Source organism: Mesoplodon densirostris, chromosome 1 (genome assembly GCF_025265405.1).
Source record: "Mesoplodon densirostris isolate mMesDen1 chromosome 1, mMesDen1 primary haplotype, whole genome shotgun sequence".
NCBI classification, from domain to species: Eukaryota; Metazoa; Chordata; class Mammalia; order Artiodactyla; family Ziphiidae; genus Mesoplodon; species Mesoplodon densirostris.
The window spans coordinates 112,132,324-112,152,971 of record NC_082661.1 but is presented as its reverse complement, the minus strand read 5'-3'; the positions used below and the strand labels follow the sequence as shown (position 1 = coordinate 112,152,971).

The 20,648-nt window shown below is 41.8% G+C and overlaps 1 protein-coding gene across 5 annotated transcripts in view; it reads left to right on the top strand.

Moving 5' to 3' along the window:
- PCNX2 (pecanex 2) overlaps positions 1 to 20,648 on the top strand; it is a 287,082-nt gene that overhangs the window by 57,689 nt on the left and 208,745 nt on the right. For 4 of the 5 annotated variants that reach the window (XM_060107858.1, XM_060107868.1, XM_060107849.1 and 1 more), the window contains 2 exons: positions 5,354 to 5,489; positions 12,886 to 13,031. In XM_060107858.1, coding sequence (XP_059963841.1) covers positions 5,354 to 5,489; positions 12,886 to 13,031 — 282 coding nt within the window. The remainder of the gene's footprint in view (positions 1 to 5,353; positions 5,490 to 12,885; positions 13,032 to 20,648) is intronic. The other variant, XM_060107877.1, reaches the window with a different exon arrangement.

The window sequence follows — 20,648 nt, the reverse complement described above, 5'->3', positions numbered from 1 at the left end:
GAGTGAAAACCTGGGGAGAACAATATAGCGCAATGGGGTCACTGTGACTTTGAGACCCAGCTCTGTCCGTAAGAAAGTGCACCATTCTGGCCCCTGGTCCATCTTTATTTCCTTCTAGTGGCTGCTCTTTTTGTAATTTCCACCATTAATCACTATTTCTGCTGTTGCTCTGAATTTGATCTCGTTTAAATAAATTTATCTCTGCTCTAGCTCTGAACCAAACTAGTTGTCCAGAGATAAACCAGAGAGCAAGAAAACCAAGGCCAGGTGTGCAACTGATGCTCTATTGTAGTTCAGAGTGTAATTACTACAGGGTTGGAATATTTCCATTTCCATCACTATTTTAGAGGAAAAAATGTCTGTTGAAACTTAGCACTTTCACATTATATTTATTAATATGGGGGGAAATCTCCAGCCTTAAGTTAGTGAAACAGAGACTATTTTTTGAGATTTTTTTAAATTGAAGTATAGTTGATTTACAATGTTGTGCTAATTTCAGGTGGACAGCAAAGTGATTCAGTTATACATATACATTCTTTTCCAGATTCTTTTCCCATATAGGTTATTATAAAATATTGAGTAGAGTTCCCTGTTCTATGTGGTAGGTCTTTGTTGCTTATCTGTTTTATATATAGTAGTGTGTATCTGTTACTCCCAAACTCCTAATTTATCCCTCCCCCCCAACAGAGACTTTTTGGATGATCCTTGAGCTCACAGCCCATAGAATAGCTACTGTTCTCTCAGGAGAATAAGTAGCAGATAGTCTGAGCGAGATACAAGAAAAGGAAGATGGGCGGGAATTCTTGGAGGGTTGGTATAGGAAGAGCTCTGTCCACTGAGTGATTTTTGTGACGTCATAGCCTCTTTGGTTCCTGAGTGGACAAGCTGGTGCCCGTGGATTACAACTTCAACATTAGGACCCCAGAAAACTATGCCACATGAAGAAGATAAATCTCTTTATCCTCTGGAAGAAGTGTTACACGTCTCCTCCTGGCCAAATAGGAAGCCCATATACACATGACAAGACAGGTTTTCTGGTGAGGACATACCAGTCATAAAGCTCAGAAAAGAATCTTTCTGGGACTTCCCTGCTGGTGCAGTGGTTAAGAATCCACCTGCCAATGCTGGGGACACAGTTTCTATCCCTGGTCCAGGAAGATCCCACGTGCCATGGAGCAACTAAGCCCATGCACCACAACTACTGAGCCTGTGCTCTAGAGCCCGCGAGCCACAACTTCTGAGCCTGCGTGCCACAACTACTGAAGCCCACGTACCTAGAGCCTGTGCTCCGCAACAAGAGAAGCCACCGCAACGAGAAGCCCGTGCACCGCAACAAAGAGTAGCCCCCGCTCACCGCAACTAGAGAAAGCCTGTGTGCAGCAATGAAGACCCAGCGCAGCCAAAAAAAAAAAAAAAAAAAGGAATCTTTCTTAATATCATCATGCTTCGTGTAAAAAGAGGTTACAAGGGAGCTTGACATGCTGTTTGCATTTGTCTTTATTTTTTTTAAAAAGGATTAAGTATGAGTTGAGAGCAAGACACTCTTACCCCATTCCTGCTAATAGAGACAACTAGAATTAATATGTTATTTGTGTGAAAAGCATAGGGGTCAATTTACTGTTTAATATGAGAATGAGCAAAGTCAGGTCCTATATCAGTAGAAAGAAATGAGAAGATTAGGTATGGTTATTAAGTGTCTGATATATGAGAGGCACCATATCCAGTCTGATTTAATTCTTACAGCAATCTCTACGAGGAAGACATCATCCCTGTTTTATAGGTGAGGATCTTTTAAAACATTTATTTTGTTGAAGTGTAGTTGATTTACAATGGTGTGTTAATTTGTGCTATACAGCAAAGTGATTCAGTTATACACATAAATACATTCTTTTTCATATTCTTTTCCATTATGGTTTATCACAGGATATTAAATGTAGTTCCGTGTGCTGTACAGTAGGACCTTGCTGTTTATAGGTGAGGATTTGAGGTAAGAAAACAACATTGTTATAGTCACAGATAGTAAATAGTAGAGCAATAATTCAAGCCTAGTTCTGTTTAATTCTAGAACTCATCCAAAAGATTTTGAAAAGAAAACCAAGCCCTAGATTTTTACATAGGATTTTTAAATGGCTTGCGCAGGAAAATAATGTTATCTGTTATTATTTTTATTTTGTCATCAAAAACATGCAAAAAATTCAGCTGTATTGACACTTCATTTTGGACCGTGTTTCCTGCCAGGAGGCCCTGGCAGGAGGAAGGTTGCTCTGAAATAACTTTGTTACACCTTCCACAGTAGTCTGTTCTTAGTTTATTTCAGTTGGCAATAGAGGGCGCTGTACACTGTCTAGATTTTCTCACATTGCCATACTGCTTCTGCCTATTTATAGTCATCACCTGCATTACCTACAGTGAAGTCAGATCAGTCTTTTGGTTTTAGTGAAGTTCTGGCATTTGCTGAGTTTTAGGTTTCTCTAAATTTGTATTAACAAGATGTTTTCGATCCTATTGTATTTAGCTATGAAATGACAGAATTACAGTCCTCAGAGGTTTCTGTACAAAGTACAAAAGTTTGAATGAACACTGTCTTTATAAATCTAAATTTTTTCTCTGTTAGTGACACACATTACACCACTAGTATGGACAGGAAGCAAAAGCACTCTTTATGGAACAATCATACAAATAATGGAAGGATAGGATTTTTAAGTTTTCAAAATCCATGTGCTTATCCCACCTGACTCATTTCTCAAACCCTGATGTTAATGTACGATGTTTCCTAAGTGGTTCTTTACTTAGAAACTATTATTGAATGGTTATTGAAGGAGGCCTTTATTGAATGTATCATCAAATAGTCATAAATCATGTCTCAAAAATGTAGAGAAACCTGTGTGTTTGTGAGCACGTATGTGAGAATAGTGGACGTATTTTAAACACCGTTCCTGTAGAATAAGCATTTGTGTGTTTGTGAATACAGTAGTAGGGAGTTGGGAAAAAGAAAGATCTAAAAACTTGTTAGAAACTTTGTACCAAAACGTGAGATTAGAAATCAGAAGGCATTACTACTCAGCCTTAAAAAAAAGAACAAGATAATGCCGTTTGCAACAACATGGATGGACCTAGAGAGATTATCATACTAAGTGAAGTAAGTCAAAGAGAAAGACAAATACCATATGATATCACTTATATGTGGAATCCAAAATATGACACAAATGAACCTATGTATGAAACAGAAACAGACTCACAGACACAGAGAACAGACTTGTGGTTGCCATGGGGGAGAGGGGGTGGGGGAGGGATGGAGTGGGAGTTTGGGATTAGCAGATACAAACTACTATATATAAAACAGATAAACAGCAAGGTCCTACTCTACAGCACAGGGTTCTATATTCAAAATCCTGTAATAAACTGTAATGGAAAAGAATATGAAAAAGAATATGTTTATAATGTATAACTGAATCACTCTGCTGTACATCAGGAACCAACACAACATTGTGAATCAACTATACTTCAAAAAAAAATAAATTAAAAAAAGGAAGGTGATGACATTAGTGCAACGTCTGCATTCTTTTTTTTTTTTTTTTTTTTTTTTCAGTATGTGGGCCTCTCACTGTTGTGGCCTCTCCCATTGCGGAGCACAGGCTCCGGACGCGCAGGCTCAACGGCCATGGCTCACGGGCCCAGCTGCTCCGCAGCATGTGGGATCCTCCCAGACTGGGGCACGAACCCGTGTCCCCTGCATTGGCAGGCGGACTCTCAACCACTGCGCCACCAGGGAAGCCCACGTCTGCATTCTTGAGGTGGCTGCGCAACAATACAACTAAGGAGCCCGCATGCTGCAACTAAGACCTGGTGCAACTAAATAAATAGATAAATATTAAAAGAAAAAAGAAAAATGCTTGAAACAATAATAAGACGTGTTATTTCAGAACCAGGAAGTCCAAAGGCTTGAGCAGTGCAGGGTTGGTTAGTCATCAAGAAACTAGTTTCCTTCTGTCTTTCAGCTCTGCTGTTCTCGGGCTTGTCCCTCATGATGGCCGTATCGCTGCTGCAGCTCCAAGGGTTTCTGACTCACATAGCGTCTAAAGGTCAGGAGAGAGATGGTCTCTTACTTTTGTTACCTTTTAAGAAGTAGAACCCTCCTATACTGTTGATGGGAATGTAAATTGGTACAGCCATTATGGAAAAACAGTATGGAGGTTCCTTAAAAAACTAAAAATAGAGCTACCATATGATCTAGCAATTCCACTCTGCAGCAGATATCCAGAGAAAACCATAATCCGAAAAGGTACACACACCCCAATATTCATTGCAGCACTATTTACAATAGCCAAGACATGGAAGCAACCTGAATGTCCATTGACAGATGAATGGATAAAGAAGATGTGGTACCTATATACAATGGAATACTACTCAGCCATAAAAAAGAACGAAATTATGCCGTTTGCAGCAACGTGGATGGACATAGAGATTATCCTACTAAGTGAAGTAAATCAGAAAGAGAAAGACAAATACCATATGAAATCACGTATATGTGGAATCTAAAAATGATACAAATGAACTTATTTACAAAACAGAAACAGACTCACAGACTTAGAAAACAAACTTATGTTTACCAAAGTGGAAAGATAGGGAGGAGGGATAAATTAGGAATTTGGGAGTAATATATACACATTACTATATATAAAGTAGATAATCGGCAAGGACCTACTGTATAGCACAGAGAACTCTACTCAATATTTTGTAGTAACCTATATGGGAAAAGAATCTGAAAAAGAATATATACATATACATATATATCTATAAATATAACTGAATCACGTTGCTGTACACCTGAAACTACCATAACATTGTAAATCACCTCTGCTTCAATAAAAAATAAATTAATTAAAAAAAAATTTTTAAGGTAAAAACACTGAAAAAAAAGAAGAAATAGAAAAACTTGCTTGTGAGCATCCTTATCCACAGCTGCCTCCCCTTTGCTCCGTGGCAGCCCCTTAGAATAGCATTACACTCCTGTGCCAGGACTGGCCGGGGTGATTGGAGTTCCCATGATGGGTGTGGGATGACCAGGATTTACCCCAGAGGCCAGGGAGGGACCTCATCTCTTCTGAAGCACACCGTCTTGGATGATTGAATAAAACTGGAGTTCCATGTTGAATGTGTGCAGGATGATAGCCCTTCTGCCTGAAGGTGGCATGGCACACGCCATTTTCGACTTTGAACTGCCCATGCAAGGTGGCAGAGACTTACCTGCAACCTGCATTAAGGATCCCTGCTGTCCTTGTGTTTGCATGTAATAAGTAGATGACTTCTGGTACTTCCAGGTAACCGAAGCATTTGTTTTGCCCATCCTCAGAGACATACAGAGCAGCTCGTCCAGTACCACAACTTCCGAGAGTCGAGATCCTTCTTCAGGGGACCCTGTGGTCAGTGCCTTGCAACAACAGCTGTTGCTGATGGTGGCTCGGAGGACCCAGTCAGAAACCCCACGGGTACGTCCCAGCATTACCATTTGTGAATGTTCCAGAAGCAGAGATCCTGAAACCTGTTTCCAGGTTGGATTCCCTAATAGAATTAGCCCAGTCTTGTCCTGAATTTTATGTCAGCTGGGTTGTGGCTATATCACTTTGTGGTAGTCTACTGAACAAATGTGAAAAGAAACCTCTTAGATAACAGGTACCCTTCCATTCATGCTCACGGGATTATTACTGTCTTAATTGCTCTTCCAAAAGCATTAGAAATTCACTTACATTGATCTTTGGTTGCTGGGATGCACAAATCCCACAAGAGCTCACTTGGTTAGGATGGCATTTTTCCCCCCATGGTTTGGAAAATATCTGGATTTTTATTAATTTATTATAGCCTTATATTTTAAGCATGCAGAGATTTTTAAAGAGAATCTTGGCTTGAAGAGAGACTTTATTCTTGGAGCAAATGACATGATCATCAAGGGGCTTAAAAGATGAAGCCTTGTATTGTTTTACTAAGAGATAACTTACTGATGTTCATTCACTTATTCACTACACCTTTAATGAGACTCTGTGGGACACAGAGCAAAGAATTCAAAGAAAAGATAACATGGGAGCAAAGACATAAAACCAGTCATGAATTTAGAGCTCCAGATTCCATCAGGGCGTTTCGGAGAATGAGGATGGGGAAGGCTCCTTAGGAGAAGAGACATTGGGCTAGACCTTGAAGGAAGGTGGATTTCAGTAAGTACAGATTGAAGGAAGAGGGTAATAGATGGGATACTGTCAAGTTAGTGTGAAGTTTCTTTATTGCTGTGTTTACCTTCCTCCTGACAATGTTTTGATTTCTTCTAGAGAATCTCACCTATAAAAAGAAATAATAGTTTTATATACGTTTTCTTGAGTGCTTAACCAAATTTTTCCAAAAGATGCTTGATAGGAAACTTTACACTATTTTTCAGATGTGCAGAAAAAATGTTGGGCTATCTTCTAACTGACCGTATGTTTTTCTGGAGTCTGTATTCTTGCTGACTGGGTACGAGTTGGGAGGGCTGCATAGGGAGGACTTGAAAAAGCCAGTGAAGGGTAATTGGTGCTCTCAGGCTTGAAGGAGCTTCGGTAGGAATAAGCATTCAGTTAACTTACAGGGTCAGTCTTCAGGGCTGTCTTTCCTTTCGTGTACTGGGTCTCTCCTCCCCCTCCTCCCTTCGAGGACATCTGGGTGCAGGAGGAAGCTTTCCAACACCCCGGGAGGCGAGTAGAGGTGAGAGGGAGCCTCTGATGGCTGAGCAGGGCTGGTCCAGCAGATGCCTGGTCCCTGGGCATGCTGGGTGGTCCTGCCCAGTTAGGGTACAGCGCTGGGGTCTCCCACCCTGCCTTTAGCCTCCAGCTCTGAGGACCCTGCATTCTGCGGCCTCCTCCTCTCCCTCCGTATCTTTGGGTTCACCAGTCTTTTCTGTGTCTGCATGTGCTCCCCTGGGCTCAGACCCCAGCTGTGCCCTCTGCACTCCGTGCCCTGTGTCCAGCCCCACCATGGCGGCCAGTACTAGTTCCCACCACAAGCCTTAGTGCAGGGGCGGCCCTGCAGAATGTGGGTTTTCTCTGAGAAACTTGCCTTCTCCTGAGACAGGCCTGGGGAAGCTTCAGCTCCCTACCGCCCTTCCCCACCTTCAGAACATCAGTACTGAACCCACAAGGAGGGGAAGGTTATATAAAAATATTCAGATAGTTTGGGAAGATGCAAATGTCACAGATCCTATGGGTGGCAGAATCCTAGGGAAACTAGGAATTTTGGATTGTCAGAGATGCAAATCCATTGACTTAGCGTCTGAAAAACATCCCAGGTAGAACAGAAACTCAGAAATAAGTAAATATTGCATGGATAAACCAGAAAGAGTTACACTACTCCTTGTTTTACATTTAAAATTCTGTTAAGTGGCATGATTATGTAAATGAGTATATAAAACACTAAATTTATATATATATTGTTTCACCTTTAACACTTAACCAAATTCATTGATGAACTTCAACTTTTTTAACTTTCTTAATTTTAAGTAGAATTTATAAACAATTAAAGTTTTACTCTAGGTAGGTATAGAGGAGGGAAAATGAAGATTGCTATCCAGGCTCCTATATAGACCCTAAATATTTACAAAGGTCTCATATCGAAAAGAATTCTTTAGTTCTACTATTTAGTTTTCCAAATTTAATTGATATCACCAGGGAATTCAATTAGGTTTGGGCCATGAAATAAAAATTAAGTTGGTTTCCTGCTCATTATCCCACACATATTTGGTAAAGATTGACTGTACCTTCAGCCCTGTGCTAAGGGCGAGGTAAACAGTGGGAGAGAGCCTCAGCCTCTGCCTTCTGGCAGTCTGTAATAACTGGTCAACCAGTCCAGTTCTGTAGGATGGAGCCTGTGATAAGGACAGGCTCAGGTGCTATGGGACGCACAGGAGGCCCCAGGCAGGACGCAGGAGATCAGGAAGACTTCCCCGCTGAGGGGAGATCTCAGCCGAAACGTGGAGGATGCGTTGAAGGTGGTAGAGAAGTAACCTGGGTGTGGCTTGCAGGTGAGCTCACTGCCTGGAGAGTGGAGGCACAGGGATAGCCACAACAGGGGGAGCTGATTCTTAGATAGTCCAGGAAAACCCAGCCCTATTCCATAGGGCTCTGCAGACTTCCCGTTCCCCATCCTCCCTCCCTCCCTCCGTTCTTCACGGCTGCTTGAGTGCAGCATGTGTCACCTGGGACATCCTCACCACTACTTCAGTTTTGTAGGTAAGTCCATTTGTGTCGTATTTTAGATTCCACATAGAAGTGATCTCATAGGGTATTTGTCTTTCTCCTTCTGACTTACTTCGCTTAGTATGATCATCTCTAGGTCCATCCATGTTGCTGCAAGGGTACCATTATTTTGAACAGTAGATCTTTTCAGGTAGCTTGGGGGAGGGGCATGGACCTTTACATTCTTTTAAAAAATTTTTTTTATTTTTAAGGATTTTTTTTTTTTGATGCAGACCACTTCTTTGTTTTAAATCTTTATTGAATTTGTTACAGTATTGCTTCTGTTTTCTGTTCTGGTTTTTTGGCACACGCATGTGGAATCCCCGACCAGGGATTGACCCCGCACCCCCTGCACTGGAAGATGAAGTCTTAACCACTGAATTGCCAGGGAAGTCCCCTTTACATTCCTTTTTTTTTTTTTTTTTTTTTTTTGCGGTACGCGGGCCTCTCACTGTTGTGGCCTCTCCTGTTGCAGAGCACAGGCTCTGGACGCGCAGGTTCAGCGGCCATGGCTCACGGGCCCAGCCGCTCCACGGCATGTGGGATCTTCTCGGACCGGGGCACGAACCCGTGTCCCCTGCATTGGCAGGCGGACTGTCAACCACTGCGCCACCAGGGAAGCCCCAAAGATTATTTCTGAAATATACTATATACTTCTGTACCTTCTTAAACCAAATGTGCTAATCATTATTTAAGCTGTTCTTGATAATTCAGGTTCACAAAACGGACCTTGGTATTGTGCTGTCAGTACAGATCCATATGGGGGGTGGTGAGCAAATGCAATAATCTTGTTTCTTAAAAAGGACTTGTGTTCAGTTTACACCCCGTCCCCCTCCTTTTACTAATCTCTTTCTTCTGATCGTAGAAGAAAACTTGCAGGCCTGACTTGCAGGCAGTGTGATGTGATTGTTCTTGGGTGAGGCTTAATGAATGAATCAGAGACAGAACCGGCCTCTTGGTTAGTGTGTCTCTGTGTTTACCTAAGTCATAGATATGGAGCTCCCCTTAGTCGCCACTGTGGGTCCTCACCCCTGCCAGCTCCTTCATCACTGATGGTTGCCAGGAGCTCTGTGTTAGACCCCTTTATTCCATGCCCTTTCTGGGGATAACCACCTGTTTGCTCCCATGGCTCACTCCTCTCTCTCTTTCTGGGTATATAGTTGCAGATATAGACATGTTTATACTTGTATGTATGTGTGTGTATCACCGTGTTACCCAGGCTGGTTGGCTTGTCTACTCCCCAGGAGTTCCTAAACCCCTTTAAGGTAGAAACTGTCTTGTTATCCTTTGAATTTTCAGCTTATATTACATATCATATCTGGTTTATATAATCTGCATAATAAATATTTGTTGGATGAGTGAATAAATGAATGATTAAAACGATGAGAAAAATTTGAATTTGAGAGACTTACCTGGTGGTCCAGTGGTTAAGACTCTGCACTTCCACTGTAGGGGGTTCGGGTTTGATCCCTGGTCAGGGAACTAAGATCCTGCATGCCACGCAGTGCAGGGGGAAAAGAAAATTTGAATTTGAAATTTATACCAGAAAACAGGCTAAGTATAATTGCTGTGATTCACTGAAACATCGAGCTCTGTGCTTCCTTGCTATTTAAAGCAAAAAATGAAATTCGATGAACCTCATTTTCTGATAAAGGAAGTTGTTATGGGCTGATTTGGGCTCCCTCAAAATTCATATGCTGCCATCATAACCCCCATGACTTCAGAATGTGACTGTATTTGGAATAGGACCTTTAAAGAGGTAATTAAGTTAAAATGAGGTCATTAGGGTAGAACCTAATCCAGTATGGCTGGTGTCCTTTGAAGAAGCAGAGATCAGGACACAGATACACATAGAGGGAAACCATGTGAAGACACAGGGAGAAGACAGCCATCTGCCAGCCAAGGAGAGAGGCCTCAGAAGAAAGCACTCCTGCCAACACCTTGATCTTGGGCTTTCGGCCTCCAGAATAATAACACCTACGTGGAAGAGTTACTGTGAGGTTTTTAGGATTAAAGATGGCAAAATTATGCCTTTAATAAACAGTGTCAATTATTAATATCATCAAAATTTTTATTAGGTATACGGAACTCTTGAATGTTTCAGGGAGCTTGGGGGATATACAGTTCTCTTGTCTAAGCCACCCCAACTGTGGTACTTTGTTGTAGCAACCCTAGTAAACTAACACAGAAATCAAACCATTTTTTCTTTGCATTAAATTCTGAAATGTTTCTTAAACAAGGATTTCCATTTAAGCAGCAATAAATAGCACAATATGCCAGAATCTTTAATAAGTTTTGCAGAAAATGTAGACGTAGTCTTCATGTGATTTTTTTATACTAACCTTCCCTAAAACTACTCTCACTAAAGGAGAGTATTTTTCTTACTATTCAAAAGAATGCTATCACTTTCACTGTTGCTTATCCTTGACCTGTTTACACATCATACCTGAATTCCCACAACACAGAATGGTAAACCATGCTCAGCTTGTACACGTATTTCTTACTTGCTCTCTTTATTCACGGAGCATAAAGGAAAAGGATCTCTTTTGGGGGGAGGGTTTACTCTAAACCACAAATTCGTTGTCATTAAAAGAAGATGCTGTTCTTGCTGACATGACAGCAGGCAGTTTCCACAAAGCTCTCTTTTCTGTTGGAGTCGCATTCCAGACACAAACAGCATTTATAATCTCAACTTTCCTGTAATAATACAGCCCAATCCATCCGGTATATTGCTAACCTGTATATTGCCTTCACGATGGATCAACTTTCCCTTGAAATGCCTTTTGCGTTTATAGTATGAATAACTCTGTGCTCTATAGCTGAGTCAGGGAATTAGCATCTGGGGACAGAGAGATGGTAAAGTCAGCATCCTTGGAGGGTGCCACGTGGTCTCCAATGAAGCAGGTGTGCTGCCCTTATGCATGCCAGGCATTTTGACATCAGCGACTTTCACTGAATTAAGGAAAAATTATGTAGTCTGCCCAAGTATAGCCTTCTGCTTTGTAAGTCAGAGAGAAGTGTGTGAGACCTTTAAAAGTCAGCATCCCCTCCATGGCTGCTCTTCTGTGCTGTCTTCCTCCCTTTTCTTATTTTGGTCCTTCTTATCAGTCTCCTGTGTTTTATGTTAGTCAGCCTACAGGAAATTAGAGCCTACCACAAATCTTTTTGGGAAAAACAGAGGACAAAAGCAAACAAATAAAAATACAAACTAGAATAATCCACCAATTCCACTTTTAGATGTATATCCAAAAGAGCCTAAAGCAGGGACTTGAACAGATATTTGCACGTGCATGTTCACAGCAGCATCATTCACGATTGTGAATAGCGAATATTCCACCAAGGGGGTAGGGGAAGCAACCTCAGCGTCTGTCAACAGATGAATGAATAAACAATATGCGGTCTATCCATACAACGGAATTTTATTCAGCCTTAAAAAGGAAGGAAATTCTGAGGCCTGCTGCATGTATGAATCTTGAGGTCATTATGCTAAATGAAATAAGCCAGTCACAAAAGGACAAATACTGTATAATTCCAATTATAGGAGGTCCCTTGAGGAATCAGATTCCTGGAGACAGAAAATAGAAGGATGGTTGTCAGTCTGGGGGCGGGGAGAGTGGGGAGTCAGTGTGCAACATGGACAGTTTCCGTTTTGCAAAGATGAAAAAGTTCCTGAGATCTCTCACACAACAATATGATTATCGTCACTACTGAAATGTATACTTACAAAATGGTCAAGATGGTGAATTTTACATTATGTATTTTTTTAACCACAATTATCAAAAAAAAAAGACAGATTAGAAATAGAAGATGTACAGTGTGCTGGGGCTCATTAAGTATTTGTTTGACAATGAATGAAGACTAATATTTTTCAAAACTGAGTTCCTCTCCATTGGATTAGAGCCAATCAGAGATGAATTTGGGGTGAAAATATTTTCAATCTGAGATTAAATTCCCCCATTTGTTTCTGTTTTATTGGCTTATATTTTTTCTATAAATATTTTATTTTTTCTTATATTGGGCTTCACCGAGGACCTACATATTGTCAGTGAAAATATTTTTACTTATAGTAAAATCTAAATATTTATCTCAGCATTACATTAAATAACATACCTTTCAAAAATTAAGTCATTTAAGGTCTTTTGCTGAATTCTGATCTTTCATAAGAATTATTTTCATAGCAGTTTCTTGGCCTGACAGCAGTATTTTGATATGTGTAGCATAATCTTAATGTTACATTATAATGAAATTGAAGTGTGTTGGTAAAAAAGACCTTTTCTCCAACAAGTATCTACTGAATAGCACAGGGAACTATACTCAATATTTTGTAATAACCTATAAGGGAAAAGAATCTGAAAAAGAATATGTGTATATATAACTGAATCACTTTGCTGTACACCTGAAACTAACACAACATTGTAAATTAAGTGTACTTCAGTACAAAAAAAGAAAAAAGAGCTTTTCTGTTGATCATCATCCTTTTCTTAGGGTACCCATTTTTTATGAACTATGTTGGTTTCCATTTCAGAATTAGAACATCTGCTTTTAGTACTTCTAAATCAGGAGGTTTATTTATGACAATAACATGTCAATGTGAGACCCTCTCTCTGTTTTTTCTTTCGGCATCTAAAAGCATCTGAGTCAGGATCTAGAAGACTCTTCCTATTCTTCCACACAAGGAAAATTTAACCGAGAGCAGTTTTACAAGTTTATCATCTTCCCTGGCAAGTGGATTAAGGTCTGGTATGATCGCCTTACCTTGTTGGCGTTACTTGATCGGTAAGCTGCCGGGCACGCACGTGTATGGGTGAAAGACACAAGGGGGCGTGTGGCGGCTTGTGCTCACGTGCTGATAGCAAGGAATTTGGCTGCAGGCTGAGGTTCTCTGGGGGCATTTTCAAGGTGTCCACCCTTTGTGCTGCACACCCAGAGTCGAAGCAGTGAGATCTTGACAACTGAAGAAATTGTCATTGAGCGATTACAGTGGGAGCTGAGAGAAATGGGTAAAATGGTTTAGCCTTAAGGTTAGCTTTGGGGTCCATGTTATGCCTTGGTCTACTCATCGCCTGCCAATTTTTGTAGGAGGGTCTGTGGCTCCTGTACACAGGGCAGGGCCTGGGTGCCTGGGTGCCTGGGTGTGGTGTGGAGAGGAGAGGAGGGACGCCGGGTGGCTGGGGTGGTGATGTCTGGCCCTTTCCTTTCACGACGTGGGTTCTTCTTCTCTCTATCCTGTAATTTCAGTGCTGATCTTTCCTTTAAACCCTGTTACTCTTCCTCACCACTGCTCCTCAAGATGCAATGCTGTGGGAGCTGAGGGTACTGGGTGGGGAGGTGGAAGCAGAGGCTGGGGGGTCAGGTTGGCTAAGGCGTGATGGAGTTGGGGCCAGGTAGGGGACTTATCCCCACCTCAAAATATACAGAGGACTGCATTGTGGTCTTCAAGGGCTGTGGGTTTGGAAATGTGTTATGCCGTTACTAACGGTGTCATCAGCAAATGCTGAGTTTCACCGTTAAATGCCAGCCAGTACATTCTCTACGTCTGCGTCTTTATTCCCATCCTGCCCCTAGGTTCTTCAGAACCATCTTTGTTTTTTTTTTTTAGATTCCATATATACGTGTTAGCATACGGTATTTGTTTTTTCTCTTTCTGACTTACTGCACTCTGTATGACGGACTCTAGGTCCATCCACCTCACTACAGATAACTCGATTTTGTTTCTTTTTATGGCTGAGTAATATTCCATTGTATATATGTGCCACATCTTCTTTAACCATTCATCTGTCGATGGACACTTAGGTTGCTTCCATGTCCTGGCTATACTCCAGTAAAGATGTTAAAAAAAAAAAAAAAGCCAGCCGCGGGGCAGTGGGAAGGCTGGTTGCCTGCTTTGCTGTAGTTGGTCCCCCAGGGACTACTTGTTATAGTAATGTCTTAAATGGTATGATCACATACTGAAAAACTGTAGTCATGCACAATTACAACAGTAAATTTCAGGACCTACAAGTCAGGGAATGGAGTTATAATGGTTTTTCTAACCACACTGTGTTACCCAAGGGGCACACACTTAAGACGGAGACTTCATACTTAACTAAAATAATTCAGGATAATACAGTCTGTTAGATGAGGCAGTTTTTTGGAAATACTCATTTAAAAAGAAATTACTGGGCTTCCCTGGTGGTGCAGTGGTTAAGAGTCCGCCTGCCAATGCAGGGAATATGGGTTCAAGCCCTGGTCAGGGAAGATTCCCACATGCGATGGAGCAACTAAGCCTGTGTGCCACAACTACTGAGCCTGTGCTCTAGAGCCCATGAGCCACAACTACTGAGCCCTCGTGCCACAACTACTGAAGCCCATGCGCCTAGAGCTGGTGCTCCGCAACAAGAGAAGCCACTGCAATGAGAAGCCTGTGCACCGCAGCCAAGAGTAGCCCCCGCTCACCGCAACTAGAGAAAACCCGCGCGCAGCAACGAAGACCCAACACAGCCAAAAATAAATAAATAAATAAACAGGGATTCACACGATAGATTTTACATTTTTGACAATGAAAGGTATATTGTTATTTGAAAAGGCATACATAAATTACATTAGATATTCATTGGGGGTATTTAAAGTCACAGGTGGATGAGAGAAGTTGAATTTGCCAAATGAAAGCTTAGAAAGAAAATGTATGCATAATAAAAAACAAACTGCGAGGGTTGGCAGGAAGTGGAAGAAATTGGTGAATAACAGGCACTGAAATCAGACTAATCACTGCTCTGGACTCCCACAGGTTAAGGCCTTCTGCTCGATGTTTCTCAGCTTTCTGCTGGAATTCAGGCTGATCTTCCTTGAACGGGTTTCCTTATCCTCTGATTGTAGTAGCGTTATGGGTTTCTGTGATTGCAGCCTCTTCTGTTTGCCTTCAGTTTGCCATCCATTCTGTTCAGATATTTTCAGACTTGTCTTTGTTTTCCTTTCTCATTTTCTCTTCTTTTCTCTTCTGCCATTACCCCATCTTGCAAAACACCTAGGTTTCTTTTTCATTTAATTAGTTTATCAGGTTGGCATCTAAAACAAAAAGCTGCCCATCTGAGCATCATTTCATTCATTTATTCATTCATTCAATACATTTTAAAAATAAAGCAAAAATTGAAGCACCTACTCCACGCTAGGCTCTATATGGAACCCTGTGTATAGGGCAGTGAATGAAACAGACACAGTCTCTGCACTAAGGGAGCCCGACTCCACTGGGGGAGATGGGATTTGAGACAGCAAATGGTACTGGGTGCCATGGAAGACACGGAACCTGGGGGAGGAGGGACACGGATGTCAGGACAGGTGGCTGCAGAAGGCTTATCTGAGGACACACAGATACGAAATATGGCAGGGAGCTAGCCACGTGACAAGTAGGGGGAAACTCACTATCATCACTGTCATCGCGAGGACGTGCTCTTATATTTCCCATCCTTACAAATCCTCTCGACCACTTTTTCCCAGCTGCTGTCCAGGCTCCCTTGCAGCAGAGCTCCTTGAAGCATTACCTATGCTTTTTCCAGTTTCTCTTCTCCCATTTTCTCATAAACCCATTGCATTCAGCCTCCTCTGATCCCAGGACTCCATGGAGCCTGCCCTGGTCCAGATCACTAGACCCTCCGTCTTGGTTTACTTTCTTCTCTGGACTCCCAGGGCTCAGCCCTCTCTTGGTTTTCCTTCTGCCTTGTTGGGTCACTCCTTCCTGGTCACCTTTGCAGGTAACCACTTCCCGTTGGTGTCCTTAGGAGCTGCACAGCTCTTGCTCTTTCCACCCTCTTTTCTTTAGTGATTGCATTCAGTCTCATGGCTTTTAAATCCCATCGATCCACCAGTGACTCTCAGATTTCTGTCTCCAACTTGGACCTATTGCCCCAGTTCTCGACTTGTGTCTCTAACTACGGGATTGACATCTCATGATCAGAGATCATGTTTCAGAGTCGAAACAGCTCTTCATCTCTGCCTTATCCCAAGTCTGCTCCATCTTCAGTCTCCCTCACCTCAGCTGATGACAGACCTATCCTTCCAGGTTCTCAGGTTAAAAATCTTGGTGTCATCCTTTCACACCCACTTTCAACTTCTCATAGGAAATTATGTTTACTGCTCCTTCAAATGTGTCTGCTGCACCTTCCACCTTCAATGTAACCACCCTTGTCTGAGCTGCTTTCATCTCCCATCTGAGTTACTGCAAGAGCATCTCCTGCTCAAAGCCATTCTCCCTGTATGCTATTCTTTTTTTTAAAAAAATGTATTGAAGTATAGTTGATTTACAATGTTGTGTTAATTTCTGCTATACTGCAAAGTGACTCAGTTATACATATATCTATTTTTTCAGATTCTTTTCCATTATGGTTATCACAGGGTATTGAATATAATTCCCTGTGCTATACAGTAGGTCCTTGTTGTTTATCTATTTTATATATAGTAGTATGTATCTGTTAATCTCATACTCAATTTATTCCCCCCTTCCTCTTTGGTAGCCATAAGTTTGTTTTTTATGTCTGTGAGTTTATTTGTATCATTTTTTTTAGATTCCATATATAAGTGATATCATGTGATATTTATCTTTCTCTGACTTACTTCACTTAGTATGATCATCTCTAGGCCCATCCATGTTGCTGCACATGGCATTATTTTATTCTTTTTATGGCTGAGTAGTATTCCATTGCATATATGTACCACATCTTCTTTATCCATTCATCTGCCGATGTTCATTTAGGTTGCTTCCATGTCTTGGCTATTGTAACTAGTGCTGCAATGAACATTTCGGTGCATGTATATTTCTGAATTAGAGTTTTGTCTGGGTAAATGCCCAGGAGTGGGTTTACTCGATCATATAGTAACTCTATTTTTAGTTTTTTGAGAAACCTCCATACAGAACTGTTCTCCATAATGGCTGCACCAATTCACATTCCCACCAACATCTCCCTGTACACTCTTCTTAACACAACAGCATGAGGCTGGCCTTCCTATTCTTCACCACGCCAAGCCCTCTTCCAGCCTGAAGACCTTTGCACTGGCTGTTCCATCCACCTGGAGTGCTCACCCCTTAGATACCTGCATGACCAACCCCTTGGTCTTTTAAGTGTCTTTTCTCAGTGAGTCTTAGCCTGACCTTCCTGTTTAAAATTTCATCAGCTCCCTGCCCGGACAGTTGTAACTCCTCTCACCTTGTTCTGTTCATTTTTCTATTGCACTAATCATCTTCAGATACTATATCATGTATTCATTTTGTGTGTATTACTTATTTTATGTCACTGCCCACTGGAAAGGAAGCTTCATGATTTTCATCCACTGATGTATTCCCAGCACCCAGAGCAGTGCCGAGCCCTTTTATTATGTGAACAAATGAATCGACTTCCCTTAGCGAAGCAGCTCCCCTTCCCGATTTCTGCCATTATGATCCTCTTCCCCCAGACTGGAATCTTGGAATCATCTTTATTCTTTCAACCAATCTTTCACTGTAGATAATCCATTCAATCACAGGGTCCTTTCTGCCTCGTTCTGTATTGTGTCTGAAAGTCACGTGTCCTTTCCAATTCTCCAGCTGTGTCACTTTCCCAGGCCTTCCTTACTTCTCTCTGGGAGTATTACTTATCCTTTCCCCTTCAGTGCATCTTGTTAACCTCCACAAGATAAATCTTTCTAAAGGACAGCCTTAATCATGACACTCCTTGTCCAGTGAACAAACTTCTTAACCCAATATTTAATATTGATATGCAAGGAAATGTGGGAGGGGAGTGATGGTGGGGAGGCTGAGGGCAGAGGAATGGAGTCCTGGTGGAGGAGAATCTGGGAAAAAAATACTTTTCAGGAACTTTATTCTTTCCCTTTAAATAGGAAAGAAGTTTTTTTTTTTTTTTTTTTTTTTTTTTTTAAATTTATTTGGCCACGCCAGGATCTTTGTTGAGGCATGCGTGATCTAGTTCTCTGACCAGGGATTGAACCCGGGCCCCCTGCATGGGATTGCAGAGTCTTAACCACTGGGCCACCAGCGAAGTCCCAGAGGTTTGGTTTTTCTAATTGAAATTTTTGTTTTGTTTTATTTCCTAAGTCTTTATATATTGTTTTAGGTAGACACATAAAAATGTTATGAGCACACTAAAGAATACATAATGTATTTTATGGACCTGAGCTAACAAGTACATTCAGCTCTATAAAAAGTGCATAGTAGAAAATTAAAAAACACATAAATTTCCCTTTTCACCAAATATGTATTGCCCCCCCAGATACTTTTAAAAATATTCAACATGAGCATCTTAATATCTGAGTTCTTCACATTTCTATACTTCTCAATTCTATACAACTTGATTGTCTGATTAAAAAATGGGCAAAAGATATGAACAGATGCCTCACCCAAGAAGATACACCGATGGCAAATAAACATGTGAAAAAATGCTCCACATCATATATCATTAGGGAATTATGAACTAAAACAATGATGAGATGCCACTACACGCCTATTAGAATGGCCAAATCTAAAACACTGACAACACCAAAGGGTGTGGAGCAATAGGGACTCTCATTTCATTGCTGGTGGGATTGCAAAATGGTTCAGCCACTTTGGAAGACAGCTTGGCAGTTTCTTCCAAACTAAACATACTAGTACCATTTGACCTAGCAATCACGCTCCTTATGTCCACACAAAAACCTGCAAACAAATGTTTATAGATACTTTATTCATAATTTTTTCATAAGTTTGATACTTATTTATTTATTTACTTATGGCTGTGTTGGGTCTTCGTGGGTGTGTGTGGGCTTTCTCTAGTTGCAGCAAGTGGGGGCTACTCTTCGTTGCGGTGTGCAGGCTTCTCATTGTGGTGGCTTCTCTTGTTGCGGACCACCGACTCTAGGCACGTGGGCTTCAGTAGTTGCGGCACACGGGCTCAGTAGTTGTGGCTCTCAGCCTCTAGAGCGCAGGCTCCGTAGTTGTGGTGCATGGGCTTAGTTGCTCTGAGGCATGTGGGGTCTTCCCGGACCAGGGCTCAAACCCGTGTCCTCTGCATTGGCAGGCAGATTCTTAACCACTGCACCACCAGGGAAGTCTGCTTTATTCATAATTGCCAAAACTTGGAAGCAACCAAGATGTCTTTTGATAGGTGAATGGATAAAGAAACTGTGGTATGTCCATACAGTGCAATATTATTCCGCAGTAGAAAGAAAGGTGCTATCAAACCATGAAAAGACATGGAGGGACCTTCAGTGTGTATTACTAAGTGAAAGAAGCTAATCTGAAAAGGCTACATTCTGTATGATTCCACCAGGCAATCTGGAAAGGGCAGAACTATGGAGACAGTAAAAAGATGAGCGGTTACCAGGGGTCAGAGAGGAGGGATGGATGAATAGGCAGAGCACAGAGGGTTTTTAGGGCAGTGAAAATACTCTGTAAGATACTGTAATGACAGATACATATCCTTATACCAGTGTCTAACCCCACAGAATGTCCACCACCAAGAATGAACCATAATGTAGACTGGACTTTAGTTGATAATGATTTGTCCGTGTCGGTTCCTCAATTATAACACATGTAGCACCCTCGTCGGGGATGTTGATGGTGGGGGAGGGTGGGTGTGTTTGGGGGGAGGGGCTATGTGGGAACTCTTCATACTTTCCCCTCAATTTTTTTTGAAGTCTAAAACTGCTCTAAAAAATAATGTCTATTAATTAAAAATAGAATGTTCAGGAGTGCCTGAACATGCCAGGGATGAAGTGACCAATTGTCCCTGTCTAAAAATGATCATAATTGAATGGGAAAGACCAATATGGGGACTTCCCTGGCGGTCCAATGGTTAGGACTCCATGCTTCCACTGCAGGGGACGTGGGTTCAATCCCGGGTTGGGGACCTAAGATTCCCACATGCGGCACGGCCAGAAAAAACAACAACCCCAGAACAATATGTGCATGTGCAAACATTGGTGAGGTAAGAAATGTACTCAGAATTCTTGTGAATGCCTCATCTAAACTCTCGACCTTGTGGTCCATGCCATCCTCCCTTAAGTTTATTTCAGCTGCTCCTTCCATAACTCCACCCTGCATCTAGTCCTCCCACAGAAGTCTTCCACCTCTGATGTCATAACTCCGGCCTCCGTTCAACCTTCACATCCCCTCCACCTCCCTCCAGTGTTACCCTGTCCTCTTTTGCACTTTGATGCATCCACTTCCTCCCGCTAACAGCCCTTATTGCCTCCCCATGATCCAGCTTTAGACCCTTTGGATCAGCATCTTAAAACTCCCTTTCTTGTCCCTTTGCACATCCACTGATAACACCCCACAGCTGATGAGCTCACCTCTCTACCCTGCACCTCTCAAGTGGAGCCCCCCAAGAGAAAACCACCCCATGAGGCTGTGGTCATGACATACCTTCAGTCGGACCCTCTGCACATCAG